The sequence below is a fragment of the Exophiala viscosa genome (genome assembly GCF_022695815.1).
Source record: "Exophiala viscosa unplaced genomic scaffold EDD37scaffold_3, whole genome shotgun sequence".
NCBI classification, from domain to species: Eukaryota; Fungi; Ascomycota; class Eurotiomycetes; order Chaetothyriales; family Herpotrichiellaceae; genus Exophiala; species Exophiala viscosa.
The window spans coordinates 1561324-1587281 of NW_026944355.1; the positions used below are offsets into that span (position 1 = coordinate 1561324).

Genomic DNA, 25958 nt, shown 5'->3' on the forward strand with positions numbered 1-25958 from the left:
GCACTGATATCTTATAACTATTACAAGCCTTGAGGAGAGTCAAGCAGCATTGGCCTGGAACGACTCGAGAATTTATTCGACCTCTCTCGGGCGACTGCTCAGGCTCGATTGTGGTAGCCTTATCATGACTGTGCCAACGAGCACTTCACAGCGGGAAGACGAGCCTTTTCTTCCCGCACCATTTACCAACACCGTCCCACCGCCAGAACTCATTGCCCAAGGCGCTGAGGCACTACTATACCGCACACACTTCCTCACTCCTTCGAACCCAGCCGCGCTCAAAGCCCGACCAAGCAAACCCTACCGTCACCCCACCCTCGACGCTCGCTTGACCAAGCAGCGCGTCCTCGCCGAGGCCAGGATCCTGGTCAAACTCTCTGCCCTCGCAGGTGACCCTAGCAACGAGGTCCATGTCCCCGCCGTGCTGAGCCTTGAGTGGGATTCGGCGCGCAAAGTCAAGGCACTAGGCGAGGAGCAGCGCGGATCCCATGGTGGCGGCGCTTGGCTTCTGATGGAGTGGATCGAGGGGCGCAGCGTCAAAGACCTATTGAGACAGTGGGATGGGTGGTACAAGAATACGGGTAAGAACGTGACACCTGAAGAATTGGCACGCCAGGAAGACGAGATCAAGAAGTTGCTGCGCAGGATTGGGAAGGCGGTCGGGGCCATGCACAACAAGGGCAGCGTGGTCCATGGCGATTTGACGAGCAGTAATGTTCTTGTTCGACCTTTCAAAGACGGTCACATGCAGAATGGGTCCGGCGGCATTACGGACGGCGAGGCTACGACACACGAAGAGCATTCGTCGCCGCCAGATCTTGATGGCGAAATCGTGCTCATTGATTTTGGGCTGGCGACACAGTCAATACAAGACGAGGACCGCGCTGTGGATTTATACGTCCTGGAGCGGGCGTTCGGATCGACACACCCGAGGCAGGAGGGTTGGTTTGACGCTGAAGTGCTGCAGAGCCAAGACGGTTACCGAGGGAGTTACAAGGGTGCCAATGTCGTGCTGAAACGGCTCGAAGACGTCAGATTGAGAGGAAGGAAGCGGAGTATGATTGGTTGAAAAGACGATGCAACGTTTCACGTATCCAACACCATGCTAAAGGTCAACTTTCAAGCGATAACGGCCATGCTCACGCACTGGCAACGGGCTTCTCCTCGATGCAGCTGCCAAGCTGAGCGAGGGCGAAATATCCCTTGTTCTCGATCACGCCTCGATTCTTGACGACGGCAGTGTATTTCACCACCCATTGTGGTTCGATATCTCCTTTCAAGCCGGGCTCTTCTGGCCGAACCTCAGCATTGGCGGCAAGTATCCCCGCTCCATCCCTGCCGGGCCCAAGCAGTTCTCTGGTCGTTCCAGGTGGTAGGATGTCCATGCAGTCTGCATGAGTGAGCAACTCAATCTTGTTCTCCTTCGCATACATGATCAGCGACTTGGGCACAACACAACAGTCCTTGACGTTGATCTGGTCCACCGTCGGCCGCACCTGTACCTCTGGTAGGAACTTGCTGAGGCGCTGGGAGCTGAATTCGGAAACGCCCAATTGCGATATGACACCTTGGTCATGCAAAGATTCCAGGACTCGCCATGTTCTCACTTGGGCATCCAGACCTTCCGACTCATCGCTGTCGGCGCTTTCATCCTCATCGGCCGACACGTCCTCCTCATCGTCGGCGTCGAAAGTCACACCAGGATAGCTGACAATAAGGAGGTCTACACTCCCAATCCCCAACTCTTTTAGCACCAAATCGATTGCTTCACGGGTGTGTTTGCATCTTCTTGAACTCGGAATGCCCGGAAGAAAGAAGAGCTTGACTGTGACATCGTATGAGTCGCGGGGCTCCGAGAGCGGTGTCGGCTGCCACGTCGGGACGTAAAGACTGTCGTCCTCCTGTGTAGTCCATTGGCTATAGTCGAGTCTTTGCGAACTCGCGATGCCGGAGGAATGGTGCTGGAACGAGGCGAAATTCGATCGCAAGGAATTGATGAGTTCGATATTGGACTTTGAGAACAGCGGTCTTCGGACAATTGGCTGTCCAGAGGACATTATATTCCTGCGCAAGCATAGAGTTAGATCGGGCTCAAGAACAATGCTGGCCAACGCAGTAATACGTACGATGTGGATAGTATTAACTTCATTTTGGCGGAGATGCTCTATCGGCCAATTTAATAGATTGTGGTTCAGAGATCGCTACGTTAGGCTAAAGAGTGCCTTTTTCAAGCTGATATGTTGTATATGCAGAGGTATATCTTTCAATGGTTCCAAGATGCGATGGTTGGACGGAGGGGCACTGGCAGGTCGCGTGGAGTGGTATGCATGGGTCGGTATGGCACTTCTCGTGTGACCTCGCTCATAAGTGTCTCATCTTGACAGTTTCAAGAGGTAAGGGTGTATTGTCTGACGAGTACTTTGTATGTGGTCGATATCAAGCGAGGGTATTTCCTACCGGCTTGAAGAACAGAGACACGAGGTGTCTGCCGATATTACTCAACCGCACGTCACATTTTGAGACGGGAGGGCTTGGCCGCAGTTTTCCGACCCGCTTCCACTTTTCGCTTCCTTTCAGTCGCAGGCTGTAATTTCATTCCACACTCTCTCTTTCGACAGACAACACCTGCACCACACGCAGGGAAGCAAGATGCCCATCAAGTGAGGCGATACCATCTATTGATCATCGTCGTTGTGATATTAACACTGCCATAGCTATCTCATCTTGCTGTCTCGTCAGGGCAAAGTGGTATGCTCAATCTCCCTTTGAAAGGTCGCCCACCATCGGACTTTGGCTGACCTCAAATCTGTAATCTTCCTAGAGGCTGGCAAAATGGTTTACAACTCTCTCACCCAAAGAGAAGGCCAAAATCATAAAAGATGTTACTCAGCTTGTCCTTTCACGCCGAACTCGAATGTGCAATTTTCTTGAATATAAGGGTGCGGATTGTCCACGATGCTGATCATCCCCCATCACCTGCCCCTTCAAAGCGCTTGTCCTTTTTTCTTCTGGATGCATGAAGCTGACACTTCTTGACCCATCAGACACCAAAGTTGTCTACCGTCGATATGCTTCTCTTTTCTTCATCGCCGGATGTGCATCCTCCGATAATGAATTGATCACTCTTGAAATCGTACACCGCTACGTGGAGCAAATGGACAAATACTATGGAAACGTATGCGAGTTGGATATCATCTTCAACTTTCAAAAGGCATACTTCATACTGGATGAACTCCTCCTGGCCGGAGAACTGCAAGAGAGCAGTAAGAAAAATGTCCTCAGATGTATAAGCCAGGAGGACAGTCTGGAAGATATGGAGGTAAGTCGCCCTGTGTCTGTCCTGCCCTCCGCTATGTGTAGCGATTCGCCATCTCTGGACTGCCTCCTCTGCCACGTGCTACCAGAGTACGCCTGCCAAAAGCCCAAGGTCATGTACGCGTTCCATCTTGGATTGACTCTTGGTCCCGTCTCTTGATTGGGTTTCCGACTGACTGTTTGCGTTCGGAATACTCAGGTCGAAGAAGACGTTACGAAACTCATGTAGAATACGATGACCAGAAGGAGTGAGCCTGGCTGCATCACGTCGATACAAGACGCGATGATGCACTCGTTGACAGTTTTATTCCTTTGACAGGACACCGAAACAGCACTCAAAGATGGCGGCCTCATATGATCTGCGACGACAATATTTATGAACCTACATGGAGTTGGGGCAAGGCGTCACCGATTGATACCCAAGAAATGAATGATACATGGACTTTGCAAACAAGGTCTATTCTTCTAGATGCACGAACGCGTCAGAAGCATCATGTACAGTGTATGAGAAGATACGAAAGGCGATGATATAATCAAGCATGTTGACACAAACCACCTCCCGTTGAAGGCTAACGCGAACAGTTGTCTTTCGGAATGTTGTCAGACCATTCATCTCTTACACGTTGTGAGCTTCTCCTCATCGGCTGAAATTGACCTCATGGCTCTACCACCGTTCGAGTCCGTGTGTGAACCATCTGTCGCTGCCTGCTTCGGCTCGTGAAAGGGCACTGTCCGTTTATTGGTTGTTTTGTGGGCCGCCCGCGAGTCACGTGGCGTGGCTCATTCCCGTCCGTTCGCAACCTCTAACTTCCAACCCTCCCGCAGGCTGATTCCAACTTCATTCCATCGCATCAACCAACACCGCATCGTCATGGCCTCTTATCATCTTCTACTGACCTGCTAGACGTCAATCGTCTGGCTACTTGAATCGCCCAAGAGCTGTCTCTGCAGCCAGCCTGGATATCTCTCTGTCAACGATCACTTAGCTTATTCAGGCCAACCAACTCACCACATCACTACCTTCGCCTACGCCATCGGCGCAAGCCGGACCGCTTTGATAACGCTGTGCCGCGCTTGCACTCCAGTACAGCAGCAAACGACAGCGACTAGACTTGACTTTACACGACGTATCTCGCATGCTATGCAGTGATCTGACACGGCCTAGCCAAGATGAAGGTAAGCAGGGCCTCTCATAGTTTCCGCGTCTCTGTCCTTGCTAACACTCATCTTCAGTTTATGCCGAATCGCGATCTCGATATTGTCACGTCCTCCCTCAATTTCACGACGCCCGACCTACATGTTGTTGGTGGATGTGATTTGTATACGACAAAGGCCGCAGGAGGGGACAAGAAATTATACAAAAGCATCGAAAATGGCCTCGAAGCGCAATACAAGTCCAATCTGCACTTCTCAAACTCGCTTTCCCCACCTCAAGCGCACATGCTCGCTTCCAGCCTAAATCTGAGTCGAAGCAGCCCGTTTGGAAATCTAGGGATGATCAGCTCAAGGAGAACATATGCGTATTTGATAGCGACGCTGAACGCCAGCCATCCAGACTATGACTTCTCCCATATGCTGAGACCGACAGACTTCAAACGGGAGAAGAGCTTGCGCCAGGTTATGAACACTCTGGACACAGCACTGTACAATCTGCGGCCACGACCATTGAACTCATTCTTAAGTGTACCGGGACTGGCACCAGAATCCGCATGTCCTCCATCAAGCCAGACACATTGGGGTCCGGGAATGTGGAGACTGATTGACCAGCAAATGAGCCTACGTGATTGCAGTATCTATCGGTACGCTCCAGAAGACTTCGACCCATTCGAGGATGACGATGAAGGGTCGATCTGGTCAATGAATTACTTTTTCTTCAACAAACAGAGAAAGCGTGTCTGCTACCTCTATTTGCGTGGAATCAGCGTTCTGGCCGTGTCAACCAATGATGGCCTCAGGAAGCCAGTCAAGACGAAAAGATTTGCCGACGAGGAATCCGATGGGTGGATCACTCCCGACCTTGGTGCTCACAAAAGAGCAAGATACTGGCTGGGAGATCGAGACGATATTGAGGCTGCCGAAAACCAAGATGTCGAGATGCCGTTCATTGAGAAGACGATGACCGAGTCACCCCCGGACGGGCGAATCGATGAAGAACGATTCCCACCGCCAGCACGGCCTGTTGTCGACGAGAATGACAACTACATTTTGAGTGACGAAGAGGTACGAAGTCTCAGAAGTAACAGCAAAAGTACGATTAGAGGAGTGAGCGAAGAAGTTGTGGGCCCCTTGGAAGTCTGAGCAGGGTTATGACTCCGTCAGTGTTGGCTCCAGGGTTATGGCGTTTTTATGGTTATTGATATTGTAATGATACCCAGAATGTTGCGGCGTTCAAAAAGCCGGTGGGAGCGGCTTGATGAACCTGCCACCAAAGATCAGTGTTTGGGTTATGACTTTGTATGATGGGGTTCTGGAGGGATTTGGACTATGCTATGGCTGGGGGTTCGGCTTAAGCAGGTTCGGGTCTGTTTGGGTACTGTGGGCACCGCGCTGTCTGGCAACATTGATCATAGGCTTCATGTATTACTTTAATGATGGCTTTCCGAGCCCTTTGCTAAAGTTGTTTGCCTTCCACGTCGGTGTTGTTCGATACATAGGTGACCTTGTCATACAGACTTGGTTGAGAGTGCTTGACACCCGCAGCATCCCCAGTGCGGAGCACATGCACTCCAACTATTGGCCGTCAAAGTCGCGTACAAACCACGTCTCCTCATGCCGCTCTATGTACTGCGTTCTTGGATATCAAGCAATATAATTTCGACACCGACAAAGCCTACACAACCTCAAACTCAGGCCAAACAATAGTATGGGTGAAAAGGAAGACAAAGAAAAGGCTGAGAAGCTCGCAGCGGCGAAAAAAAGAGTATGCCACTACCAACGAGCCATATGTGATGAAAGCATATGGCCTGGCAATCATCGTGGGTCTGACTCCTGCTGACATGCTTGATTCAGGTTGCACAATTGCAGAAGAAGAAGAAAGCAGCGACCGCCGGAACGAGCACGGGCGAAAAGAGTGCGAAAGACAAGCCAAAGAGTGATGCCACGGTCAAGGAAGATGAGCCTGAAGTAGAAGCCGAGCCGGCCACTGAAGAAAAGGAAGCCAACGTAGATGGCGAAGATGCCGCAAAGGTAGAAGAAGCAGGCGCACAAGACACTACGGCAGAAACAATAGACGCGGACGAGGCAGCCCTCAACGAAGCCATCCAAGCGGGCAACGCGGCACCCGCAGATCCAGAAACACTACAATCCCCAGATATTGTTACTCCTCCGGCAGAACAGGACTCCTCGTCTACGAGAGGACCTCGTCATACAACACGACAGCCGAGCATTAGCCTCCAGAGCAAGATTCGAAGTACGAGTTTCAGGGACAATGGCCCTCTTAGTCCGGCCGCAAGTGCTAATATGTTGGCCCGGGTAGAAGAGCTGGAGAAAGAGAACAAGCGGCTGGCGAAAGAGGCGGAAGAACATGAGAAGAGGTGGCGCAAGGTGGAAGAAGAATTAGAAGAGCTTCGAGAACAGAATGCTGAGAAGTCGGCGTCTACTGCAGGCGACACCGACGACGAGCTTACCAGGCTGAGGGCCGAGGTTGAGACATTAAGGCGCAAGGCCAGCACCGGTGGTCGAAAGGATAGTACCCATGGTGCAGGAGAGGAAGTTGACACGTTGAAAGCTGAGCTTGAGAGCAAAGACTCGACGATTGCCGACATGCAGCTTGAGATATCTCGTTTACGAGGTCAATTATCCAGTCAGTCGCAAGGACGCGAGTCGCATGGAGAGCAAGTTACGGCGTTGCAGATTTCATTGGCGAATGCAGAAAACAAGTTGCGCAGTCTGGAGACCGAGTTGGCCGACACCAAGAAGGCATTGTCCAAAGCGAGCGAGAAGGCTGTTCTCGATGGCACAGAACGAACAAGCAAGGACACAAAGCTACGGAGTCTCGAGAGAGAACTAGAAGAAGCTGTGTCGCAAACGGACGAACTCACGAAGAAGGTCGAGCAACTGGACAAGAAGATTGAGGCTATGAACAAACTGCATCGAGAAGCGGAGTCAAGAAATGCTTCGAAGTTGGCGGCAGCTGAAGCCAGCGCTCGAGAATTGCCGGCTCTACGCTCAAAGGTGGAGAAGGCCGAGGGTGAGAATGCACGATTGAGAGAGAAGCACAAGCGTGTCATGAGTGGCGATGCGGGAGGTGAAGGTTTGGACGAACTCGAAGATGAAGAGCGCCAGAAACTCGAGAAGAAGATTAGAGACCTGGAAGCGCAGGTGTTCGACTTGCGGCGTGGTGTCTGGCGGGACAAGAGGGTACAAATGCAGCCACGTGGTGACGAAGGGTCGAGAACTTCGATGGACCCTGGCGAAGACTTTGACGAGGTTGATCTGTCTGGGTCTGGCAACGCGAACGGGCGGAAGAGTATTGGTGGCAATCAAGCACAACAGGTTCGACATTCTGGATTCTCGCAGGTGTTGAATTCTGGCCTGGCTGCGTTCCGGGTGAGCACGACCTCGCCTGAAGCGCAGCAACGAACCAACCGTCCTCGAAACGACTCTCTGCTTCAGGAATTTGCAGAAGATGACGCCTTTGATGAGGATGCCTTTGCCCGGGCTCAAAGAGAGGAAGAGGCCCGTAAGATGGTCGAGCATGTGAGAGAGGTCAAGAGAGGGTTGAAGCAATGGGCTGGATGGAGGTTAGATCTGGTCGATGCCAGGAGGGCTGGTGCCGGTGTAGGGTTTGGAGAGATTTTTGATGTTTAGCATGTTATAGATTCTCATGGTATATTTTGAGGCATAGCAAGAGCCTGCGTGCTCGAGTTCACAAGGTGTAAGGTCGAGTCCGGTTGTCAAATGATGCGAAAAAATTGACCACATTCCAAGCGGACAATCTTACTTTCTCTTCATTCTTCCGCTCACTTGCTTTCCTTCACAACTTGATGCAACACCTTCTCATACTCTTCGACTTCTTTTGCTCCAACCAGTGTAAAGTCGCGCCTCTTGCCTTCAAAAACCACATAAGGTACACTGTCTATGCCGTCGGTCGTCTGCTCACGTATCAACATCTTCACATCCAGGAGACCATCGTTTTTATCTTCAATGACTTGCTTCGCCTCGGACTCTGAGATGCCAGCGCCTGCCGTCGCCTGCAGTAATGTTTCGAGGCTTGAAGGATTTTTCTCATTCTCGAAGTACTGAGAATACAGCGCTGGGGACAGGTCAGTCGGTCAGTCGTGAGCATCCCAGACAAGGCTGACCTACAGTTTATTATCTTGTCCGCAACCTCGGGCCCTTTTTCTTCCTGGAAATGCTGGATGACTCGGTGCGCATCAAGAGTGTTGGAGACAGTGCCGCCAAATTTGAAGTTGATGCCCGCGCTTTTGCCATATGCTGTCATCAATGTGATATACTGTCATCATGCAACAGGGAATGGTTAGCACACGACACAAGCGAGGGCAAGCATCAAGTCCCGGGACGGCTTTATTTGACATAGCCTCTTCCCCAACCACCTGCATCCTCATCGAAATTTCGTGCGGATGGCCATAACTCACCATCTTCATCTTCTCATCCGAGTCCCCATAGCGCGATTTCTTATACCACGAATACTTGTCCTCCCCCTCTTTCGAGGCGTCAGAATTCAGCTGATACGGAAAATATTTCACAACGAAGGTGGTAAAATTGGCGTCATCGCTTTGGCGAAAACGTCGCAGGGCTGTCAACTTTGTCAGAGGAAGGCTATGCTCGAGCCGAGTGAACAGTGCGCCCCGGCTATGCACAACATGGCGGGTGGAAGTACAGACCCTCATCCAGTCTACAGCATCGTACCAACGGGAGTCAGCTGCTCAACGACTCCGACGCAAACGCACAGCACAAAACGGGATAAGCAGACCTTTTCTTTGCAAGATATGTCCTGGCAACGAATTAGCGTAAATGAAAACGAATTCGACGTCCGGATTGCCAGTGCAACCAGATGTTCTAGGATCAAGGCCGACAAATGTCTTACCAAGGACAGATGGTATCCAAGGTGAACGAGATTTGCGATTCGTACGTCATATTTGATGCCGGGCTGAATTCTGCGAGTTGCCGAAGTACAACGAAAATCAAGGTCGGTCAACACAGTGCGTGAGTTTACAGGTCAACTGCAGTGGACAGCTCATCCACGTTGTTGCTTGCATTCGTAATGCAGTCGAGGACAAGATGGAGGTCGGTGACGGCATCTTTCGAAAAGTCCGACATGGGCAACGGATTCTCCTCACCTTGTGCCCCGCTGCATCAAGATCCCGCTGTGCTTCGGAGGACGCCTTTTGTCAGCTTGAGGCTTGAACCATGCACAGATCTCAAAGAACAACTGCGCCCGCTTCTAGACGAAAGCGCACACACTAGGATTCGACGCCCGAGTCCTTCAGTCTGGTGATAGTGGTGAGCTCGACGAACCAGCCTGCAAGATTTCACCATGCTCCGAGCTTCAGCAAAGATCCGAAGGGAGTCCCTGACCTAAAGCCCAGGGCTGGAGAACTCCATTGGCGCCATCGATAGGCGATAGCGCCCCACCTTCAGCCTCCCCTGGACCATGCGCGATGGGCGCTCGGAGCGTCAAATCGGAGGCGGGTATCAAGAGGTGAAACGGCACCAACCTTGCCAAGGATGTTTTGACAGCCCGCGCTGGGTGGGCTCGGTTGGCGGCGCGATGCAGGGGACGCGAAGAAGTCTATTCCTTCAACTTCCGCTGCAGCTTGGGCCTCGACTGCCGCCAGCCAACTTTTTTTTCTGCGTTTGACAGCACGAGAACCATGCGATGTGAGGACCGAGCACGCCACGCACCACGCAGTTGCCGCGGCCAGCCTTCTCTTCCCTGCTGCATTGGACCCGCTGTTCTATACTCCCCCCAGCTGCAGCGTGGTCCGTTCCCCTTTTCTATACCTCCACTTACAGTGATCCCTCAGCAGAGCAACGCCCAATCGGGCTGTAGTCGTCGTCGCCATGGGTCTTTTCTATCCATTTTGGCTTCGCCTGCCACCCCTGACAGGAGGAGTATTGATGGCTCGAGACCTGTTCCCAGTCACACAGCCGAACCTGTCACCCATGGCTTACAGTGACGTCTCTTTCGTTCAACGGGTATTTGAACTCGCTTCCCAGTCGTTGTTGATATTTCCCTCTCCATCATCCTTTCGTTGCACATTCTTTCACTAGCTCTAAACAACAGAGTCCTTCGTTCACAGAAGAAAAAGGTCAATCGATATCAACAAGACCCTTATATCAACACACTTGCAAGATCTCAAAGTAATCTCGAAACAACACCAGCCAAGATGAAGTCGGCTCTTATTCTCGGCCTTGCGACACTTGCTGTCGCAGCTCCTGGTTTTGGAGGACATGGTGGCGGATACTCGTATGGTGGAAGTGAGAGCGGTTCCAGCGGTAGCGGCTGGGGAGACTGGTCTAGTGAAAATGGTCAGTCGACTTCTTCAACGACAACAACTCTTGCCCCCACCACAACCACAACGAAGACGACATCGTCTGCCATCCTCGCTCCCATCTCCGCAACTACTCAGAGTACTGAGTCAAGTGCGGCAGGTTGGGACGATTGGACTTCCTCTACCTTGACCACTACCACTACCACTTCCAAATCCGTTGCCCCCATTTCTGTTACCACCACCACCACCCCTAGCACAACCACAACCCCGTCAGAAACCCAGTGGCTGGATTGGACATCTACCACTAGCTCCACCACAACCACAACCACCACTTCCAAATCCGTTGCCCCAATTTCTGTTACTACTACCACAACAACGACGCCCTCTGAAACCAAATGGCTTGATTGGACTTCTACGACGACTACTACCACAACGACTAACAGTGTTGCTCCAGCTGCCGTCACGACATCGGCCACTACTACCGAAGCATGGGTAGAATGGACCACGACTACAACGACTACGACTTCCAAGTCTGTCGCACCAATCTCCGTCACAACCACTACCACAACGACAACTCCATCCGAGACCAAATGGCTTGACTGGACATCTACAACTACCAGCACGACCACTACTTCCAAGTCCGTAGCCCCAATTTCAGTCACCACCAGCACAACGACCTCGGAGGAATGGAGCGAGTGGACCACAACATCCACCACCACTACTACTTCCAAGTCCGTCGCCCCAATTTCAGTCACTACCAGCACCACCAGCTCAACGACCTCGGAGGAATGGAGTGAGTGGACCACAACATCCACCACCACCACTACTTCCGCATCCGTGGCCCCCATCTCCGCCACCACCTCCGGCACAACGACCACCGAGGCGTGGGGAGACTGGAACACGACAACAACCTCTGCTTCTGTCGCTCCTGCGGAGACTTCAACCACGGCTTGGGAAGAGTGGACTACCTCCACCACCTCTTCCTCTTCCGTGGCAGCTGTCACCACGGCTTCTTCGTCAGTCGCAGCCACCACCGCTAGCTCGACAACCACTAGCTCATCGTCGACATCCGCTGCTGCCGTTAGCACTTTCACTGGTGCCGCTGCAAGCTTGCCTACAGGAGCATACAAGGTTGCTGGTGCTGCAGCTGCCATTGTGGTAGCTGCCATGCTCTAAGCGCATCATCTTCCAATTCGGCTGTTTGCCCATCTTTGGGGAAATCATAACGCAAAGTCCACACAAAACTGTGCAAATGCATGTCTTTGGGCGCACATTCGGGTTCTTTGTACTTTTTCGACAACGACTTTTCGATAAACTAATGACTACGACACGATACAATCTTTTACGACAACTCTCATAATCACTCATTTAGCGTGAGAGCGAACTGGGCATCCAACGAGGATGAAATATGGAACGGGAAAAAATGGATTTGGATATATTGTATTGTATGGAAATTATAGATATCAGCATCATCAGCCACAGACAGGCTCCAAAGTGTGAAGCATAAGATAGTTCTAGTAGCATAGGCATTCTCAGAGAATGCTTTCAAATGAACCAAAAACATTCAAAATTATCTCATGTCCTCATCTCTTTGGCCATATCCACGACGTTAGAAACATTGTCTGCACTGACAATTTCTCGAGAAGACAAATGAACAGGCCGATCGCGAAATCGGTCCGATCGACTCTTGTTGATCTACAGCATCACTCGCGACACGGAGGGGTTGTTAGGGCTTGACAAAACGACTGATCACAACTCTAACCCTAGCATACGAACAATTGCACAGTACAAGGATCTGGAAATGTCCACGTGAACGACGCACGCGAGGGTTGAATGTATGTCTCACTCGCGTAGGACAGAATTACTTACTGACGTTAACGTTTACTGTGGTAGTCGCTGGAGCAATGGAGTACTCCGTAAGGGGGTTACGCAATGGCATACGTCTACCTACTAACTTACTAAGGGAGCGGAGACGACGACAAAAACTGCTTTAGTACTGCGGAACGTACCAGGTACGATGGCGACTTCACGAAGCGAAGGCGAGCGGAGAACTTAGTATCGTAGTGGCCGTAGATCCAGTTATACTATGTACGTAAGGTGTTCACTGCTCACGGTGCTGGGATGGATTTCAAGCTTGCCAGTGTCGGCGATGCAGCCCGGATTGATACTACATAGTATTGTCTATGGCGCTAGAGGGTTGTTCGTGCACTACGAGTATGGGATGTTCACAGCCGTAGCCGCAGGAAGAGAAAGCGGGCAGTCAATGGCGAGATGATCCTGGGAGATGCTGTGCATGGCTACAGTGTAGCACAAAGGCGTCGAAGATCGAACGTTTGAGCTTCATGCCGCACAGACATTCTCTGGAAGTCTACTATAGTCTCTCTCCTAGGGGTGCACTTCACTCTGAGGTCGTCGCCGAACATTTCTTCCTTGCAGGTTCCCTCGATGAAAGAGTTCACTCAGCGAGGGAGTTCAGTCCACCCAGAGCAAGCCACCGCGAAGGGGTGGGAACAGATCCAGAATCATGGAGACCCTGCAAAAAAGAGGGTTGCTGTTTCAGAACATGCAGAGATGAAACCAGCCATCGAGATGTCAAAGACGAACCTTGGAAGAGTTTTCGCTGTCTCCTGTCTTTCGCTGCTGTCTCCTTTTTTTGACGTTGGTTCTAGGTGGGATACAAGTTGGCACGGACCCCTTTTGACTTGCATACAGAGAGAGGATCGGGTATCGATATCGGATCACGAGAAACTATGCCTGTTTGGGAAGGGACGATTGACGCGGCCTTGCCGACTCCCCCTTTCACTTGTCTTGAACTTCGTCTGCTTCTGAAGAGGTCTATGTGTTTGTTGGCAAAGATATCTTGGATCCCGAGGTAAGCATCACACGAATCACTGGTGGCGGAAGGCCCGTCGCAGTACATTATGGTAAGGCGGGCGAAGGACATGAAAACATGAGCCACCACGTCGATCGACGGTCCAAAGATCAAATATAGAAGCCGGTCCGTGCAGCGGCTTTGCGGAAGGAGACCGTCGCGCGGTCATCCTGTCACAGTGTTGACTTGCCAGATCTACGAGGAATGTGACTTGTGTCTTGCTAATGTCGAGATCCTCCGTTCACCAAAAGCGTGAACTACTCAAATATCTTGAGCCGGCTATTGCACGGTGGTAGGTTTGAGGTGAGAGTGCCAAAGACTGACCAAGTGTGTTAAGTGCCCTACATGGCATGAATGTCTTGATTCGCTTCATGAACTCTCCCGACCGACCCCGAGCAATGCGTGGGTATTGACGGAATATCCTCGGTAGCTGATATATCAACTCCCATCCACCTCACTGCGCCGGCGATCATTGGGAAGGGGAACGGCACTTGGATCGGCTTCGCAAGCTTGCATTCCGTATCTTTACCACTTCATAAGTTGATATCCATCTTTCGACCTTCTTGACGCCAATATCGTGCCCTTTCCTGGCGCTCAAAGCCATAATCGTTGGGTCGTGACAGCTATGGTCTTCTGCTCTTCATCATCACGATGATCTGATGCTGGGCCCCTTCCATCCCTGTTTCAGTCGTACCAATGTGGCCCTAGCAAACCTTGTCGCAACAGGACCAGCATGGTCGCGCTGTTGCCCTGTTCACCACACATGGCCATATGAGGCCGTTCCATCAGCAGTGTCGCCACCACATGCTGCTAGTAGAACATTTCGCAGACCCTGGACTCTGCACATTCACGACCGTTGAGTCGTAGTCTCTCCGTCCTTCTTCCATTCTCCACAGGCGTGATAGTCGCAACTCTGGACACCCCGTTCTCCAAGAGTCTGACAAACCACTTTTTGTCGGTTCGTTTTACTGGGAAACTCATATACCATCTCTTATCGAGCCCATCCCCACGGCCTTGAGATAGCAACTCGTATCAACGGCTTGATGTTTGATATTGATCCGCACCTCATGAGTCTGATATTCCTTCTCTTCTCAACCACAAGCCGATGACTGTAATTATTCCAATTCTTCTCGGTCAATCCCGCATAGGAGCGAAAAGTCCATTTCGTGACATATCTTATTTTCCACCTCTCTTCTGCTCCAGGAACAAAACCTGCCTCTTAACCACAGGATCGTACTTCATCATGCTGAGAGGCCGACTCGCACGCGGTCGGACCAAGGTCCTGTAAAAGCCCGTCATGGCCATACTAATCAGGCGGACTGCCACGGTCCGAGATTTCGCTATTAACACATTATCAGCTACACGTTCGATTGAAACCCCATCTTCTCAAGCCGCAAGACAGACATGGGCAGAAACGTACCTTTCTTCGCCATCTGTAAGACACCTCCTCTGAGTATTCTGATGGAACCAACAAACCCAGCTCAATGAGATCCGAATCTTCAAGCGTTCGATGTGTGGGTGTTCGATGCTGTCGCGTTCGAGGGATTCTTTTTCTTTCGTTCAGAGGAGAAAGACAATTGCTGGGCGTGAGCTAGCTGATCGATCCGCGCGTGTGCTGGTGGAGTCGTCGAAGGTCAAGGCCAACTATCACAATTTCGAGGACCACAAAGGAAAAGACACTGCCGACACAATTGCCAATGCTCGCCAAACAAAGAATATTGTTCGCAGGGATTTGTCCAAACGTCGCCGTCGCGTTGAAGCTCGGAATTGTCGATTGGAGGTTGAATTGGAGATGAAAAGCCAAGACTACATCTACAGAGCACTTGCTTCGCCGTATCCCCATGCCGTGAGGTTCGCAGGTCAGACTCTCGCTTTTCACACTCTTAATCACAGAATCACGGGTCCTATAAAAGATTGGAAAATAAAGAGAAAGCGGTGTCCTCGATGAAAGCATCCAGGACGGGGAATAACCATATAGACCAGCTGGCTTGACTCGACTCATGCACATTGAGTACTGGCAGCAGTACTTCTATCAACCAGGTCGATCGCCCACCATAGATGGCCCATTGTGGATCGATGCAGGCATCTATCTGTAGCCCCCCTTTTCTCTAACCATGTCCATGTCCATATAATGCACGCTATGCCGCGAAGACAAAAGCACATGATCCTCTCGAACACCGGCCGAAAATGCCACGTAGGCCGAAGGACAAAAAGGCTCGATAACCAAACCAGACAATCACTGAAGCAAGGGATCCTAGAAAACAACGTTAGTATGGGTTGTTCAAACATCTCTGACAATTGACTCACCCTGAAGTGTTTCTGGGAATTGTTTTGCTTCTCCAGCTTTGCCTGGTACCGACTTTGTGTGCGTTGCTCCTTCTGTCTGCTTCGAATCTCTTGTGATCGCACGTCCTTTCTCTGTTGACTCGTAGTACCTATCATGCCGGCTTCGCCGCGTCTCATAAGACTGTTTCGAGGAGGAGTGGGCGGAGTAACTCCGGCGTCTTCCATCTCCGCATCGGAACCCTCTTCGATCAATCTCTGCGCTCGTTCCATCCGTTCCGCAGCCGTAGGATATGAATGCAGATTCTGTTTGTAGTACTTTCGCAAGTTCCTATGACCAGCAACCCGCCCACTAGGAAGGTGCATTTCGTGTTCATCATAGAAGACTGCATTGGCGTGATTGTGAGCATGCGAGTGAAAACCATCAGCATTTCTGTGCGGTCTAGGGTCGACCAGGTTCGAGTGGTGTCGGTGCAAAGGTAGACGCTGGTAAGATCCTGTACGGTCGTCGTTTGGTACGGAAGCAAGATCTTCGGTGTCGAGAGATGAAAATGAGGAATCAGTCTCCCATCCGTCATCTTCTCCGTTTTCAATCTTGACTCCTCCGTTCCGTCCTGATCTCGGAGCGTTCATCTCCGTATCAGAATCATCCCCAGCGTCCGAGTATGTGCTTGAAAAGTCGTAGAACTGGCCCACCTCGATCATTTCTTCTTCGGCCTCGAATGCAATCTTGCAATGGCCTTTGTCACGCATGTGAGACTGAATGCCCTCCGCGGTCCTCCCGAGGTGGTGGCAGTATAAACACTCATAGTTCTCGTAGATCTTGGCTTGCATGTATTTGACCAGACCCTCAGCATCGACGAGATAGCTCTTCTCCGGAACGAACAGGCTGTGAATCTTCATCATGTGCATTACGCCGAGTTTAAAGGTGGGAGAATCGTAGTTGCAGAACAAGCATTTGGTCAGGGGTATCGAGGATGCGGTAGGCTTTTCGGGTGACATGGGGTGGTCTTCTCGAGGCTCGGCATCTGGTGGTGGTGCGGATGGCCGTCGTGTTACAGGAGGGACTTCTTGGATGGATGTATCTTTCATGCCCGCCACCACCTTTTCAAACTCGGCTTCTGCCTCTGGGTCTAGATGTTCGGAGTCGGTTGTCGTGTTTGTTTCGGTCCTTGATGCCTTGCCACCAACCGACAATTCTTTCATTCTGTGTGATTTGCTGGCCAAGTGATTTTGGTATGCATTTTCGCTGTAGTAGGTTTTCTGGCAGGTCGTGCATGCCTTCGCAAAGGATGCTTGCGCGGCCGCGGCGGTAGTGCTCGCCTGAGCGGCTAGGACTTTCTCGTTGTAGTCTTCCGATGATACGGCCGGTAGTTCTGCCAACCGTCTCTTGAGATTGTATCTGTGCCAGTCACTTCTCATGTGTGTCCGTTGGGCATCGCTGTTTCGGAAAGCGACCGCGCAAGAATTGCAGGTATAAGGGTGAGTTTGCGAGACATCGGAGACTTCGGTCGGGGCCATGATCAACAGTGGTTGAAGAGCCAGGAAGAACTTATGCAGGTAGTAGAGAGTATGGAGAAGGGTAGAGGGGTTGAGAGAGTAAGAAACGTTATCAATCCGAGGAGAGTTTGAACTTGAAGAGTGGGATGAATAGCGATTAAAGATCCGGTTGTGGCGCTCGCAGTTCGGACGAAAAAAGATTCCTTACGTGCCTTTCCAATGACGTGCGACCGCTTGTCAGGATTTCCAGCCCCGAGACTCCACCCTTTACAGTAGGTACGGAGATATGCAGGCTTTGAGGGCCTTGAGGCCTCATGAAAGGGAATTGTGCTGCTAGCCATTCGCTATCTTATGCCTATCCATGACCTACTACCGATGGTTAGGGGCCGGCTCTCTCGATAGCCACGAGTGTTGATCATGATTCCTGCGTATACGCAAATCCTGCGAACCTGCCGGTCCATGAATATCATGTCGAGAGACAATTTCGTCCAAACAACACCAGACTGGTAGACAATTTGGTTTGATATTTCGATTCATGTATCTAATATTACTACATAGTAGACTCACTTGGAGCCCCTTCTTTTTTACATGGGTATCATAGTCGTCGCTTTTATCCAAGGCTTTTTCGCAGCCTTGCTGCCCGTTCCTGGTCCTGCAATGCGGCTTTTTCTTGGCCTTCTAGAATCCTTCCAACGCCACCCTCCATCAATAAACCAAGCATTCTGACAAATGTGCCGTAATTCGTTTGGCCAACTCTTTAAACAAAATACAATGTGGCCACCAAGCACACAAGCATACCCCAAAGACTAAGGGGAAAATATCCGTTCGCAGTATTCACTGCAGCCGGTGTCGTTGTCACTGAGGCCGTAGCCGTCGACGAGCTTCCCGATTGAACAAAGGTCGTTATTCCTGATACAGAGGTTGATGTGTCACCACTAGTAGTCGTCGACGACTTGGTAGTGGTTATCATGCCGAATGTTGCGACAGACGTGGACGATGCTGACAAAGGTCCTCGAGTAACGGTGGTATTTGTATTTGAGGACGCGGAGGCTGCCGCGGGCGAAGCTGATACAGCGCTCCTAGTGGTGTTTGTCGTAGCCAGCGTGCTTGATGATTGAGATCCGCTCGTGGTGGTGGAATTCTGGAGAAGGGTTGTGGTTTGAGAAGTGTTTGTATACTCAGGGGAAGAGGACGATACCGAAGCCGACGCAGAGACTGCCGAGTAGGACGTATAGTTGGATGGGGACTGTACCAATGTTAGTGAGGAAATCTAAAGTGTGCATAGCAAGGGATACCAACATGTCATCCCTGAGCCTGAGGTCGAAGAGCTTACCACGGTGACGCTCGTACTGCTTGCTGTAGCGGTTGCGGTTCCTGATGTTGTCACCCACGGCCAACCAGTATGGCTTGTCGAGCTAGAGCTATCACTCCCACTGTTGCTGTATGCAAGTCCAGCACTGCTCGAGGCGGTAGATGTCGTGGCAGCAGCGCTGGCGGTGCTCGTTGAGTCGGACGTGCTGTTGCCTGAGCTGTTGACCTCGCCACCGTCCGAAACGATAGACTCCCACGTGCCGCTAGTACCCGAGTACGAGTATGAAGATCCAGTCGAATAATCCTTGACAGTGACAGATTTGAGGTACATGGTGAAAGGACCATCCGAGTAATCCGTCTCACCACCTGCCCACTCGATGGTTCCAGCCGAATTTGATGGATCACCTCCAGCCCATATGCCAATCTTGACATACATGGGTGTCTGAGGGTATTGGCCAGAGTCGGCTTCAGCTTGAGTCATGGCTCGAACGGTCGTGCCGTCGATTGACCAGAGTATCTCATCGGCAGTCCAATCGACGCTGTAGGTATGAAATTCGTCGTGATTGTCCGGAGCGCTGTGGGTACCACCACGGTTGTATTCTGTTGTGATGCCTTTTCCAAAATAGTTGCTTTGCGCTTCAGTGTCGTCGCCTCCGATCCATTCCCAGTCGATCTCGTCCAAGTCATCCGATTGCAAAACCGCGGCGCTGACTATGCCCGTTCCTGGAGCCGCCTGAATAACATAATCGACGTGACCAAACATAATGTACCATTTTGAGGTAATTGTGGGAGCGTCGCCAGACTCTTTAATGGTGAACTCTGCGCCCTTGTCACCGTAGGTTGGGGATCCCGAAACGTTGAACTGGGAGGAGGCACCGGAGGTAAAGTCGATAGTCAGACTCTTCCCTAGAGCTGTGTCGGCTGGACATCCACCTGTGTAATTGTCAGTGCTGCTGCCACGAAAGAAAAGGGTTTTCTGGACTTACTCTCCGTCAACGGGTTACATGACGTATATGTTTGAGCCGCAGCTGGAAGTGATATTGAGGTGAGGATGAGTGCAGTGAGCACGAACTCCGCAGGTGAGCTCAACATATTGTACAAGGATGAGAAAATGTGTTCAACGCCGATGCAATGCAGGAAAGACAGAGGAAAACAAAGGCTGGACACGTGAAGTCTAGCGCGTGTTCCCTTGCATTCCAATCAGTCGGTGGGATTGAGTACGGATACTTGCTGCTAACAGAAGTTCAATGGTGTTTGTCAGTGAGAGTGTACGAGTAGCGAAAGAAATCCAAGTCTTCGAGAATACTAGTATAGTGCTGAAGAGGTTGGTCAATCCAAGCCAACGTCACCGCGACGTGACACTGCACGGTAGTCGCGCATGACAGCACAGATTTGCAGGGTGTAGCACAGGGCAGAATCCGTCCTAGGCAGGCTGAGACATGACCCTAGGTGGAAAGTTGCTATTCCAGGGGACAAATGTGGATGAAAGCCTTTGAAAGGGCAGCATTGGACGGAATACACAGAGGCTGGAACCAACAAGAGCGCGGAGTGTCGTGTTGTTCAGCTCGGCTGCATCAGGGGACGCCGATCGGATCGCCCCTAGGCACGGAGCACCCAGGTAACCAAAACCCTGTTGACACCCGTCACCCAGGTGGTTGGATTGCGCTAAACCAGTGCAGCCACCCGGCCAACGGTTCGACGGCTGGACGGGATGGAGCCACCGTGGCGCAGCATCTCCTCCGCAGTGTACGAGTACGTTGGCGCAGTCGAAGGCTTCGTCATGATTGTACTCCAGTATTGTGCATCAATGCTGTTATGGTCCTGCTAAGCAGGCATCCGTATTATGTACTGTGTCCCAAACCATATATGCACTCCTGCAGCCCTCCTTTAACAATATACTTCATCCTCTGCTGGTCACTTTTCTGCTCGCCGCGAGCAGCCCTATCCACTAGATGCACCGCTGAAATATGCTGAATGAGAATGCTAAAGATGCCAATAGCAAATATATACGTCGGCAGTAAAGCCATAGAGTGAGACTCAATTGCGAGTGCTCACTTATCATACCTGAACTCACCCTCGTCTCCAAGTTCTTCAGCCTCCTGTTCTACCACCTTCTCAATCTCACTTGCAACGCTCAGGACCCAACGGTCCCGTTCGGCTCGACTGCGACACTTGAACACCATGCCTCGACCAGGAACACCAAGTTGACCAACCCTCCGCAGCCTGGCCCTCGTTCTCCCATGAGTCTTGCCGTCTTCGGCTGTACCGCTTGAAGGAACATCTGTGACTGTCGCTGCCGCAGTCCGGAACCACCCTTTCTTTCTGTTCATCCACACAACAAAGCAGGTCATCACGTCAACATCGGCACTAGTCCAGCCGTCTTCCAAGTAGACACGTGGGAGAGTGGCGATACCAGGGTGATTCGCATCAAAGGTTTTGTTCTGATACAACAGATCGTCATCAACGATCAAGCCGCTGTAGACATAACAATCCTTCAGGTCGACAGCTTGCTGCTTCTCCTGATGAATGTGTCGAACCTGCTCACCAGTCCGCTTTCTGAGTGTGGCTTGATAGATCAAAAGCTTGCCACCAGTCAAGACGATGTGGCTGCGGTGAAAGGTGGTTCGGCGTCTCGTTTTCAAATAAAGAGACCCGGCCATTGTAATACTTCGGCAACTGCTAATGCCGCACATGTTGTACAGTTCTGGACTCGCCTGGCTATGGCTGACTTCCCACTTCTTGGCAAATTGTCCTATAATTGCCTCGAGTTCTTCGTCAATGTTCAGCTCTTGTAGGTTGGCACGTCGAATGGCTTTGTAGGTGTCCATTTCTGCAGCGGTGCGCAATTTCCAGTATTTGACCAGGTGCCGTAACCTGTTGATCCATTCATCTCGAGTCTGTTTCGAATACGCCTGCAGGCGGATTACCAGTCCATTGTCAAGCTCAATCTCGAAAATACGCTCGTCGTCGATTTGCTTGGTTGTGCCGTCTTCAGCCCTGGTATCGGAGACATCTTGATGGAAATCCACATCCGAGTCAGAACCAGCGTCAAGCGTATCATCCGCTGGCGAGGAGCCTCTATGGATCGGTCGTACCTTGCGCACATTGCACACATTGATGAATCCATCCGAGTCGAGGATATTGGCCACATTCCGTCGAGCTTCTTCAACAGCCTCACGATCGTGACTCTGCATGGTCGCTTTGTTCCCGGAAGCCAGCCACGCTACATCTCCGTGTGTCAACTTGTAAGGTTCGACATCGAACATGGCTGGTGTTTTCTCAATGATCTCTTGCGAAGATGGCACATCGCTTCCACTGATGGTAGCCAATCGAGGTGGATGCGGCGGAGTCGCTTTGGCAGGTCGATTGAACATCAAGAACTGGTCGTGGGTAGAAAAATACAGTCGCTTGAAAAAGGCCTTTCCGAAGCGCTGTGAAACTCCCTTTTGAGATGTCAGACGGATCAGAAACCCCTCAATAGGTGGTGGCTCGTCGTGCAGCTTCCCTTTTCTCCCATGGGTGGATGTCGGATAGTGATGTTTAGGTCGCAGTTCTAGGTCATGCGATCGTTGCAGAGCAACAGATCCGTACATTTTCTGCTCGTTAGCACCATAGACCCATTCCAATCTGTCATATCTTTTCCACGCAAGCCCCATTTTCGCCGTCTCATTCCAGTGTTTAAGTACACTGGACCATTCTGGGTCGCCTTCAAGCATCTCAATACATTGTGAGATAATCTTGCCAGCTACCGCTTTCTCGGCTGCCAGAGTCTGAGCGAGCGCTGTCTGCTCGTCCGTAGCCTTCAACCCAGCAGTCTCAAGCTCCTCGAATGGCCGCTCCAGTTTCAGTACCACACTCAAGTCCGGTACGTTAATATTCAGTACGCTGGGCCTCTGCCACCCTATGGCATCTCTGAGAAAAGTGTACCACTCGACTGAATGGGCTGTGGAAGTAGGTCGCATGACGAAGATACGAGTACCTCGTTTGTATGGATGCCAAATGACGAGTGTCTTGTCCAAGGAGGAGTACAAATTGACTTTTGTCGTTTTTGGGTCCAGCCTGATTTCATGCTGCGGTCTCTTTTTCGTTGACTCTGTATCGATTTCAGGGATCACTCTCGTCTTGTAGATTTGCATCCTAAAATCATCGATGTCTTGCTGCTTGCTTTTTCGAACCACGACCATGTATTCCCGCCACTTTTCGAGCAGTCTCAATTCGAGTTTCTGACTCTCATTCTCGTCGAAATCTTCGGGAACAGGCTGCATGGTGATGTCGCATCGGACCAACATTCTCTCCATCTTCACGATGGTCCCTTCTTTCAGAGTGTTCCGTCGCATCCTCTGATGCGCTACACGGTCCATGGCTCGGCCTGCCTTGCTCTCCATTCGCCGCCTACCTTGTTGAACCCCTTCCGAGACCTTGAATCTGACGCCTGTGTCGGAGCGTTTCACCTGGTAAGAGCTGTCGTCTTCCATCGGGGCAGGATCGTGCTTCCGAAGCGACTTTGGACCTGATGTACCACCTCCAGGTGGCAAGAGAGCTGTCCTAGAGCTCGTCTCCACATTGGAATGTCTGGTAAAACTTGCTAAGCCCTGGCCGTCACTTTCTTCTTGGTCAGTGTCGAACCCCGATCGTCGAGCTTCTATCAAAGGCGAATTTGTTGTAGACGGGCCAAGAGCATGTTCTCTGGCCGTTGAAAATGACTCCGGTTCATGCGATCTTGCTGTTCCTGCTGAACTCTCGCCTTTCGTGTCTCCAGTCCCGTTGATGCCCTTGTCTGCAGGAACCGGTATAGCTTTCGGAGCCAGATGTCCAGTCTCGTCGTGTTCTTCAATACCCACTATCCGTGGTACATCAGTTGTTTCAGCCGTGGCGACGGGCTCAATGTCTGTCGTCTCGATTACGTCCTCTTCGTCCAGGGGCTCTTCAACTTCGTCTGCGTCTGCTCCGCTCGAGGTCTCATTATTGACATCTTCCGGCTGCGGAAAGCTGAAAGCCATACGTGCAGCTGTTGATGGGCCGCCCAAACCTGTCATCGTCCTATGGTGAGGGCCATCGTCCACAGCTGCGTCAAAGCTTGCCTGCTTGGATGAATATGTGCTCAACTCTAGTCTTCTCCTGTACCATGACTTCCTGTTACTGTTGAGCCATCCTTCAGGGATAGGACCAATGAAGAACCGCCGTGAGGTGAGGTGCAGGTGCTCGGGAGATGCATGCTTCAGGCGATGCGCAGTGTACGAGTCTGGATTCAATGCGTCAATGTCGTGGGTAGTCGTCAGGGTGCCCACAGGCAATACTTGAGAGGTCGACATCTCAGTAAGGCCGCGAGTATCATATTACCCGTGTACATCTGTACATTTTACATGCAAGCGTCTATCATAGAGGCCGATGCACCGTCGAGTTTTACAGTCCAGCTGCTTGCAACGCGTCCTGCAGGCGCCCGCCTGGAATTTTGAGTAAATGACGTCAACGGAAACAGCAACGTCTAGGTAAGTTTAGGCTATGACTAGGCTCCCTAGGCTCTTCATGCGCCCAGGCTCGCCTAAACGTTGCCAAAATGTCGCCTGGCCAAACCCATCGAGTTCTTTAAATCGATTTCTTTGAAAGTGATTGACTTTCCATGCTGTTCACAGGAATTCGCCTTGGCTTTACAACCGCAATTGAAACCGCCTTCCCATCCCATTTTCTCTGTTGTTAGTCTCAGACAAGAAAGCTCTTGCCTCGACTCTTGACCAAGAGTACCCAGTGCGCGATCAGTGAAATCGTGCCTATCTCAAGCAGCAGTTCACTCTTGAGTTGAACAGGTAGGAATTTCTACCTCTTAGAACTGGTCACCTGAATACGGAGCACTTGATCAGGGCTGCTGCATTTGGGAAGTTCCTGGGGCAAAGCAACCCATCTCCAGCCAGTCACCAAGTTTGTCTGGATGTGGCTTCTTGCAAAGCTCGGAAGACAATGCTGGAGGCAATGTAACTACTCTTGTCGTGCAGTATTCGAGAGCTCATGGTTCCCCCAAGGTTGGACTGCAACCTGGTTTGGGACTTTTCCATGCATGGCCCATACGGTCTTCGAACGCATTCAGTACAGATACGCGTTTGCTGTCGACATCAATAGGACCATTCTGCTGAACAAGACAGCTAGTAGAAGAGCTCAAAGAGACAAATATCACTATACACACGTTCCAGTAGAAGGCAAAAATTTCGGTTTGTCAAGCATACATCAACATCGCAAAGGACATAATCAGCTCGGAAGGGGAGCGTGATTTTGTTATGGGGCATACATGGGGTACAATATGGGGGAAAGGTTCTTCGAAGACTGATTCACCGCGGGACCAACTGTCAGATTCGGCGGCAAATCCTATATCCAACCCCAAGGTTTCATGGCTTGAGTTGCCGGGCAGCCATGGTCAGATCCGCTGACATACTTTGCAACATGTTGTTACCAGTTTCTCCTATTGATATGTCTCTGGGAGACTTCGAGCATCGCCATAACGGGCCCTGAACCACGTTACCCTCGAGGCATGCCTATTCTTGGGCAGGAAGCAATCTCCGAAAGGATACGCTTGACCGTTGTGCCGATGCATTCTTCAAATTATTGAAGCTTACTTGAACTCATTGACGGGCATATAGGGTATACGCAGGAGAAGGTTGCGCCGAAAGGTCCTTGCTTCCAATAACACCACCTGCTGTGGGCCGAGCGTTGAGAGTTCGTTAATCACCGGCGAGTCAGGCTCTGTGGTCATATCAGATCTCTCGGCAGGGGACAATGCATTCAATTACTTGCACGTTTCAAGCACATCAGAGCTTGAAACAGCAGAAGTACGGCCGCTTATCAAGTGTAGATCTTGCAAGACCTCACGAAAGTTTGGCGCTCGAGGCATCATGGGGGCGTGGTGAGGCTTAACCATGAGTAAGTCACAGACCCTCGATCCCGTTCCGAAAGTAGGGCAGCGTTGTTTTTATTGCCATTGAGGAGGTCAGAATGCACAGCATATTGATAAGTATGCCCTTTTCCACGAGGGTCGTCCACCCTCGTTGCACACTCCTCCCCAAATCTGTAGCCCTGCAGAATGTTGTTCCTTTCTGTTCTCCTTGCAACGGCCGCGGGTCGAGTGGTCGGCTTACCGCGACCAGAGTCCTATCGCCGCGAGCTCAAGGCCGACATTGGCGATAGCGAGATCCAATGGAGTACAGACTGTGCTTACCTAGGATACAAAATCG

General features: G+C 51.2%; 10 protein-coding genes across 10 annotated transcripts; 5 read left to right on the plus strand and 5 right to left on the minus strand.

Annotated features, from left to right (window-relative positions):
- Window positions 1-18: 18 nt before the first annotated feature.
- EDD37DRAFT_332212 (TP53 regulating kinase) lies at window positions 19-1104 on the plus strand. The gene has a single exon (XM_062811589.1). It carries the CDS (start codon window positions 125-127, stop codon window positions 1067-1069), a length of 945 nt encoding a protein of 314 aa, XP_062672037.1. The 5' UTR covers window positions 19-124; the 3' UTR covers window positions 1070-1104.
- On the minus strand, window positions 1105-2492 carry EDD37DRAFT_332227 (glutamate-cysteine ligase regulatory subunit). Its single transcript, XM_062811590.1, has one exon. It carries the CDS (start codon window positions 2055-2057, stop codon window positions 1140-1142), a length of 918 nt encoding a protein of 305 aa, XP_062672038.1. The 5' UTR covers window positions 2058-2492; the 3' UTR covers window positions 1105-1139.
- Window position 2493: 1 nt separating this feature from the next.
- Window positions 2494-3723, plus strand: EDD37DRAFT_332323 (Adaptor protein complex sigma subunit). The gene is made up of 5 exons (XM_062811592.1): window positions 2494-2660; window positions 2715-2748; window positions 2822-2939; window positions 3045-3319; window positions 3635-3723. The coding sequence occupies exons 1-5, from the start codon at window positions 2650-2652 to the stop codon at window positions 3671-3673; spliced, it is 477 nt and encodes a 158-aa protein (XP_062672039.1). The 5' UTR covers window positions 2494-2649; the 3' UTR covers window positions 3674-3723.
- A 762-nt stretch (window positions 3724-4485) lies between these two features.
- EDD37DRAFT_607732 (Maf1 regulator-domain-containing protein) lies at window positions 4486-5613 on the plus strand (the record flags this gene model as incomplete). The annotated part of the gene is made up of 2 exons (XM_062814990.1): window positions 4486-4491; window positions 4549-5613. 2 exons carry the CDS (start codon window positions 4486-4488, stop codon window positions 5611-5613), a joined length of 1071 nt encoding a protein of 356 aa, XP_062672040.1.
- A 330-nt stretch (window positions 5614-5943) lies between these two features.
- EDD37DRAFT_332837 (uncharacterized protein) lies at window positions 5944-8350 on the plus strand. Its single transcript, XM_062811594.1, has 2 exons — window positions 5944-6235; window positions 6325-8350. Exons 1-2 carry the CDS (start codon window positions 6179-6181, stop codon window positions 8122-8124), a joined length of 1857 nt encoding a protein of 618 aa, XP_062672041.1. The 5' UTR covers window positions 5944-6178; the 3' UTR covers window positions 8125-8350.
- Window positions 8201-9523, minus strand: EDD37DRAFT_332257 (thioredoxin-like protein). Its single transcript, XM_062811591.1, has 6 exons — window positions 9365-9523; window positions 9251-9271; window positions 9162-9172; window positions 8913-9073; window positions 8623-8770; window positions 8201-8569 (listed from the first exon to the last, which is right to left on the minus strand). The coding sequence occupies exons 1-6, from the start codon at window positions 9412-9414 to the stop codon at window positions 8277-8279; spliced, it is 684 nt and encodes a 227-aa protein (XP_062672042.1). The 5' UTR covers window positions 9415-9523; the 3' UTR covers window positions 8201-8276.
- A 1039-nt stretch (window positions 9524-10562) lies between these two features.
- EDD37DRAFT_332433 (uncharacterized protein) lies at window positions 10563-12130 on the plus strand. The gene is made up of 3 exons (XM_062811593.1): window positions 10563-10870; window positions 11069-11479; window positions 11582-12130. Exons 1-3 carry the CDS (start codon window positions 10668-10670, stop codon window positions 11946-11948), a joined length of 981 nt encoding a protein of 326 aa, XP_062672043.1. The 5' UTR covers window positions 10563-10667; the 3' UTR covers window positions 11949-12130.
- A 3262-nt stretch (window positions 12131-15392) lies between these two features.
- EDD37DRAFT_626519 (C2H2 type zinc-finger-domain-containing protein) lies at window positions 15393-17601 on the minus strand. The gene is made up of 2 exons (XM_062816310.1): window positions 15952-17601; window positions 15393-15898 (listed from the first exon to the last, which is right to left on the minus strand). The coding sequence occupies exons 1-2, from the start codon at window positions 17446-17448 to the stop codon at window positions 15881-15883; spliced, it is 1515 nt and encodes a 504-aa protein (XP_062672044.1). The 5' UTR covers window positions 17449-17601; the 3' UTR covers window positions 15393-15880.
- Window positions 17602-17941: 340 nt separating this feature from the next.
- Window positions 17942-20268, minus strand: EDD37DRAFT_626522 (concanavalin A-like lectin/glucanase domain-containing protein). The gene is made up of 3 exons (XM_062816311.1): window positions 19725-20268; window positions 18761-19671; window positions 17942-18673 (listed from the first exon to the last, which is right to left on the minus strand). The coding sequence occupies exons 1-3, from the start codon at window positions 19828-19830 to the stop codon at window positions 18185-18187; spliced, it is 1506 nt and encodes a 501-aa protein (XP_062672045.1). The 5' UTR covers window positions 19831-20268; the 3' UTR covers window positions 17942-18184.
- Window positions 20269-20750: 482 nt separating this feature from the next.
- Window positions 20751-24235, minus strand: EDD37DRAFT_333084 (pleckstrin domain-containing protein). The gene has a single exon (XM_062811595.1). The coding sequence runs from the start codon at window positions 24048-24050 to the stop codon at window positions 20790-20792; it is 3261 nt and encodes a 1086-aa protein (XP_062672046.1). The 5' UTR covers window positions 24051-24235; the 3' UTR covers window positions 20751-20789.
- Between the last annotated feature and the right edge of the window lie 1723 nt (window positions 24236-25958).